At 44.9% G+C, this 6,738-nt stretch overlaps 1 protein-coding gene across 1 annotated transcript; it reads left to right on the top strand.

Annotated features, from left to right (window-relative positions):
• Nucleotides 1-3,275: 3,275 nt before the first annotated feature.
• LOC123430418 (protein THYLAKOID ASSEMBLY 8, chloroplastic-like) lies at nucleotides 3,276-5,798 on the top strand. Its single transcript, XM_045114288.1, has 2 exons — nucleotides 3,276-3,681; nucleotides 5,049-5,798. Exons 1-2 carry the CDS (start codon nucleotides 3,373-3,375, stop codon nucleotides 5,433-5,435), a joined length of 696 nt encoding a protein of 231 aa, XP_044970223.1. The 5' UTR covers nucleotides 3,276-3,372; the 3' UTR covers nucleotides 5,436-5,798.
• Nucleotides 5,799-6,738: the final 940 nt, after the last annotated feature.

Raw genomic sequence — 6,738 nt, 5'->3', positions numbered from 1 at the left:
AAAATTTTCTGAGACATAATCCATTTTTAGCTTTATTTTTCTATTGGGAGAAAACTTCTCTTGGGGAAGAAAAATCTTAGTGATCTCATACAATATAAGAGGGAGAATCATCTAGGATCCCTATCATAGGGGGAGATAGTTCAAGGAGCTCTCATCCATATCAGAGGGGGAGAACATTCGATGAACCCTGCAAACTATATAAGGGGGAGAAAAGACAAATTCAAGGAATCCTTATCCAAGAGAGAAGTATCAAGGATCCCTTTCTCTCAATGAGCCCTTACCCTCTAACAGTTTTGGAAATTTATGCCAAAGGGGGAGAAATATTATCAAAGCTTCCATTCAATGAACCTATTTATGGGGGAGAAATATCACCAAGAATCTTACACAAAAAGAGGGAGAAACAACACGAGGGGCAGATATTTGTTCCTGAGGGAAGATGTATCAAACCTTACATATTAAAGGGGGAGAGAGATAAAATTGTTTTATGGCTTTGACTTATCTTACCCTACCTATTCCCAATATCCAATGCTATGATTCAGGGGAGAGGAAATTATCACATATTCATCATTAGGGGAGAAAAGCTCTCTTGGAGACATATCCTTTCGTCAAATTTTATCTTCAATATGTCTTCAATATCTTGGCACTTTTGAAGTTCTTTGCATCTTTACAATAGAGTATTCTTGTGTTATCTAACATTCGTTTTTCCAAGTGTACTCTTATGTTAAGACGCTCAAGATCCTTAAGGTAAGTATATGCATCATATACTTATGTTGGAATTATGCCCTAGAGGCAATAATAAATATAGTTATTATTATAATTCCTGTATCAAGATAATCGTTTATTATCCATGCTATAATTGTATTGAATGAAGACTTATATACATGTGTGGATACATAGACAAAACACTGTCCCTAGCAAGCCTCTAGTTGGCTAGCCAGTTGATCAAAGATAGTCAGTGTCTTCTGATTATGAACAAGGTGTTGTTGCTTGATAACTGGATCACGTCATTAGGAGAATCACGTGATGGACTAGACCCAAACTAATAGACGTAGCATGTTGATCGTATCATTTTGTTGCTACTGTTTTCTGCGTGTCAAGTATTTGTTCCTATGGCCATGAGATCATATAACTCACTGACACCGGAGGAATACTTTGTGTGTATCAAACGTCGCAACGTAACTGGGTGACTATAAAGATGCTCTACAGGTATCTCCGAAGGTGTTCGTTGAGTTAGTATGGATCGAGACTGGGATTTGTCACTCCGTGTGATGGAGAGGTATCTCGGGGCCCACTCGGTAATACAACATCACACACAAGCCTTGCAAGCAATGTGACTTAGTGTAAGTTGCGGGATCTTGTATTACGGTACGAGTAAAGAGACTTGCCGGTAAACGGGATTGAAATAGGTATGCGGATACTGACGATCGAATCTCGGGCAAGTAACATACCGAAGGACAAAGGGAATGACATACGGGATTATATGAATCCTTGGCACTGAGGTTCAAACGATAAGATCTTCGTAGAATATGTAGGATCCAATATGGGCATCCAGGTCCCGCTATTGGATATTGACCGTGGAGTCTCTCGGGTCATGTCTACATAGTTCTCGAACCCGCAGGGTCTGCACACTTAAGGTTCGATGTTGTTTTATGCGTATTTGAGTTATATGGTTGGTTATCGAATGTTGTTCGGAGTCCCGGATGAGATCACGGACGTCACGAGGGTTTCCGGAATGGTCCAGAAACGAAGATTGATATATAGGATGATCTCATTTGATTACCGGAAGGTTTTCGGAGTTACCGGAAATGTACCGGGAATGACGAATGGGTTCCGGGAGTTCACCGGGGGGGCAACCCACCCCGGGGAAGCCCATAGGCATTGGGGGTGGCGCACCAGCCCTTAGTGGGCTGGTGGGACAGCCCAAGAAAGCCCTATGCGCTATAGGAAGAAAAATCAAAGAGAAAAAAAAGAGGAGGTGGGAAAAGGGGGAAGGACTCCTCCTTCCAAACCTAGTTGGACTCGGTTTGGAAGGGGAGGGTTGGCCCCCTTGGCTCGGCCGACCCCCTTGGGAGTCCTTGGACCCCAAGGCAAGGCTCCCCCTCCTCCCCCTATATATACGGAGGTTTTAGGGCTGATTTGACACAACTTTGCCACGACAGCCCGACCACATATCTCCACGGTTTTACTTCTAGATCGCGTTTCTGCGGAGCTTGGGCGGAGCCCTGCCGAGATAAGATCATCACCAACCTCCGGAGCGCCGTCACGCTGCCGGAGAACTCTTCTACCTCTCCGTCTCTCTTGCTGGATCAAGAAGGCCGAGATCATCGTCGAGCTGTACGTGTGCTGAACGCGGAGGTGCCGTCCGTTCGGCACTAGATCGTGGGACTGATTGCGGGACGGTTCGCGGGGCGGATCGAGGGACGTGAGGACGTTCCACTACATCAACCGCGTTCACTAACGCTTCTGCTGTATGGTCTACAAGGGTACGTAGATCAAACATCCCCTCTCGTAGATGGACATCACCATGATAGGTCTTCATGCGCGTAGGAAATTTTTTGTTTCCCATGCGACGTTCCCCAACGACTTATTCATGATGACCTCTTGTTTCTTGCACATAGTGTTTGCAAGAGGGAGTCTTGAACATGAAAGTCCTTCATTCACATATATTTGATGCATATAACGAGGATGTCTATGACTTGTCTTGTCCTTCTATCTTGTATGTTCCCGTGCATTCTAAAGCAATTATCCTTTAAAGGAATTGCACACATCTAGGGAGAGATTATACTAGTCATGTTTCTTTTAAAGCTATCATATTCTTATGCTTACCTTTATTTGAAGCTTTGATTGCATGTTGTCATCAATTACCAAAAAGGGGAGATTGAAAGCACATATGCTCCCTTGGTGTTTTTGACAATTCATGACAACATACACTGTCTCTTGGACTAACACCTTTACCTAGATATTTCAGAAATAGTCTATGAAGAGTTTATGTGAAGATGTCCCTTGATGCAAGAATGAATAATATCGGCTCAAGCTTCAAGATAGAATATTCTTCATTTAATATTTGTGAGAAATCACTTTTGAATATATAGAAAAGTCAATACTATTAAAAGGGGATGAGTTAGTTAAGTGAACTAATTGCTTAAAATGCTTAAGTTAGCCATTAGATTACTCAGTCATTTTTTCCACATATCCACTTTGTCAAATTCCACATACACAAGTTCGATGTCACAAGACCCACCGAAAGGTTCAGTTCTAAGATAAGAAATCTTCATATTCCAATAAGAAAAACAAAATTCAGTGATTCTTTTTCCTCTCTCTCCCTGATGCGCACCTCATCCAAAACTACCGTACTTCCGCCGTCGCACGGCGATGCTCTCCTCGCCGCTCGCCTTCTCTCCTCACCGCCTAACCCCTTCCGCCGCCTCTGTTCGCCGGAGCACATCTTCCACCATCACGATGCGGGACCGGGGCAAGAACCGGAAGCCGACGCAGCGGGGGCGCTACCTCAGCACCGAGGCCATCCAGGCCGTCCAGTCCCTGAAGCGCGCCACCCTCTCTGGAGCCCCCGCTGCTGGCGCCGTCGCCACAGACCCCAAGCTGCGGCGGCTCCTGAAGGCCGACATGGTCGCCGTCTTCCGCGAGCTCGCGGCGCAGGGCGAAGCCCACCTGGCACTCAAGGTATAGCCTAATTTGTGCGTGCACTACCGGGGAGCAGAGTGTATTGAGTTGGGATTCATAGGCTTTTAATTCCGAGCACAAAATTTACCGATGATTCAGCTAAATATTTTCACATTTGTTGATTAACCCTGTTGTGTACTCACAGTTGCTGATTATGAGCCTTCCTCGACACTATGGTGGATAGGTTGTATTTCTAGCATGATCCACCAATTTGAACTCATTTGTCACTACAGGAAACCTAGGCTATTCATGAACTATCTGTTCAGATCACCCGCCATTGTTTGGAAACAGTGTGTACTCTGGCCACTCATGGTTCACAGCTCTCCAAATTGTTAATGCTCTGTTCTAAACCAATGTTGTTCCATTATATGGCTGCAGTAGGTGTGCCATAGATAACATTTCCTAAGCATGTCAGCAGGAATAAATCTGTAAAGTGATGAATGTGGGTATAGTTCCTTATCATTCTTGCAACAAGAATCTTAAATAGCTAGTTTGTTTTAGTCTACATTAAGAATGATTCACGCACACAATTTACACGACTGATAAATTTTGCAACCGCCAACCAGCAGGAGGTGGTGGTCATCTTTTTAGATGGAACATGCCGAAATCCATACGAAAGACGCTAACTACAGGTATTGCGGCCCACACAAGGCGCTCGTGCTGTGGGCCTGCTGGTACTGGTCATGAATACTGATAATCCATTGGCAGTAAACGGGGATGCTGAGATTTAGGCCCTGTTTGGATACACTCAGATTATATAATCCGGTTTTTATAATCTATTATGTCTCCAAACAGGACAGATTATATTGCAGTTTATAAAAACTAGATGGCCAGATTATTAAAAACTCATAATCTACTCTACCCCAGCTAAAATCAGATTATGGATTATTAATGACCCATCACCCTTGGAAACTTGGAGATAATTACCTACTGCCACCGCCATCGTCCTCCAAACATGCCCATCTAGATTATTACCTTTGCAGTTAAAAAACAAAGGACATACATGTCATTGTACAATATAAAACCTGGATTACAGTTTATATAATCTGGCCTCCAAACATGCCCACCTAGATTATTATAAACCAGATTATATAATTTATCTTCATAATCCAGATTATTATAATCTATTATGATTCCAAACAGGGCCTTAGTCTGTCGTTGTTGCCCTTTAACCATTATGAGTTTCGTAAATGCTTTCTTTTGGGGTACTCTTTGCATGGCAATTTACTTTGTATTCATTAGTACCGTTTCTAATGTAGTAGTATTACCTGCATTTGGGTTAATAGATGATGCTGCTAAGCAGAAACCTCTTGAATGGAACTGAGAAGTTCATACTAAGATGCTTCTTGATTTGTCATCTATGTCAGGTCTTTGAGGAGATTCGAAAGGAGCACTGGTACAAGCCTAGGTTGTTCTGGTATGTTGATCTTATTACAGTGCTTGCTAGCAAAGGATTGAGGTCCGAGGTTGGCAAAGCCTGTTCCTATCTGAAGAGGGAACAATTGGAACCTGACACCGATGGTTTCAATCTGCTTCTGAAGACCCTTCTAGATGCTGAGTTCACACAATTAACAATGGACTGCTTCCGTCTTATGAAGCTATGGGACAGTGAACCTGACAGGACAACATACATAACGCTGGTCAAGGGTCTTGAATCCCTAGGAGAGATGGATCTATCTGCTAAGATGAGGTTGGAAGCAGAAAGTGACTATGGTGACCTCTGGGACTTCTTTGAGGAAGAGGAGACGATTTAGACTCGAGCAGTTCGTTCTTAACAGGATATTGTATGGCCATGTCGGAAGGGAAATCATTTATGAAGTTTATTATGCAGTGTTAGAACAGATGAATGAAAGTCCATAATCTTGGACCCAGCAGAATTTTTGTGCAACAAGTAGTAATTAGTTACTACCAATATCTACCTGAGATGTATAAACATTAAAGAAAGGCTTCTTGCAGGCTGCAACTTCATCAGGTCATGTTTTTCTCTAGGAGTGTAACTTGTTAGTTTTTCTTTTGAGAGGTTCTCTGTGTATAATCAATCACATTGTTGCTTCTGAATGTACAGCACACTGATTTGTACAATCAAATTCCTGATATATTTTCATGATTTCATTTCAGTATGAATGTACAGTCACACTGAATTACTTGCTTGCGAAAAAGGTAGGCATCATCTGCCTTACAGAAAGATAAGGTGTCTTGCAGTTATCTGTAAACATAACAGTTCAGCTGTTGTTGCCAATTTCAGTAATCAGTATCAGTACAAGATAACCAGATAACAGATCAAAATGTCATCGAACTCTCACCTGTACAAGTTTCTTCACTTTCAGAGAGCAATGCAGTTGTCAACAAAAATCCATGCAAGGCAAATCAAAAGTTTCGTGGTCATCACCGAAGAAACAACCTTCCTCAGATCAACATCGTTCCTGCAATTTTGTTTGGGACGAGACCTCTGCTCCAGCGAGCCCGGCGTGAGCGGCTAGTTGTTGAGATCAATGTCGAGAACAATCCCGGGCTCATCCGAGCGTAAACCAGATCCAGCGCGCTTTCTCGCCTGGTTCTTCGCCTTGCTCGAGCGGGCACGCCGCGGCGGCCGCGGCCGCGGCGGCGGAGCGACCACCGGCTTCGTGAAGACCTTGTAGACCACGAGGTCCATGTTGGCACCGGCCGGGGCTTTCGACGCGTTGCGGAAAACCCACGCGCTCTGGTGGAGCGCGTACTCCTTCATCTGCCACGGCGTCTGCTCCCACGTCAACTTGTAGCCGGGTGCCCCCACAACGTGGAACCTGAACCTGCGGTGGCGGGCGTACACCTTCCCGCGGAACATGTAGCTCTTCGCGCGGCCGTATTGAAACCACCACCCGCCGGGCGCCGACTGCATATTGTTGCCGACGGGCTTGGCCGCGAAGAAGTAGCCCCACGCTTCCTCGTCGTTCTTCCTGTGGCTGGGCGGGAAGGGAAGCGCGTCCGGGCTCACCGCGAAGATGTCCACGCCCTCCGCGACCAAGCCCGGGGCGGCGCTGTCGGCGACCCTGCCGCAGGTCGCCTTGGGGCCGAGGT

The sequence above is a fragment of the Hordeum vulgare genome, chromosome 2H (genome assembly GCF_904849725.1).
Source record: "Hordeum vulgare subsp. vulgare chromosome 2H, MorexV3_pseudomolecules_assembly, whole genome shotgun sequence".
Taxonomy (NCBI): Eukaryota; Viridiplantae; Streptophyta; class Magnoliopsida; order Poales; family Poaceae; genus Hordeum; species Hordeum vulgare.
The sequence above is the reverse complement of the archived record's forward strand: the minus strand, read 5'-3'. Positions and strand labels throughout refer to the sequence as shown.

Excerpts from the sequence above, each read along its gene's own strand:
- LOC123430418 (XM_045114288.1), top strand. The coding sequence starts at position 3,373 with ATGCTCTCCTCGCCGCTCGCCTTCTCTCCTCACCGCCTAACCCCTTCC. Across the intron at positions 3,682-5,048 it reads AAGCCCACCTGGCACTCAAG|GTCTTTGAGGAGATTCGAAA; the intron begins GTATAGCCTAAT and ends CATCTATGTCAG.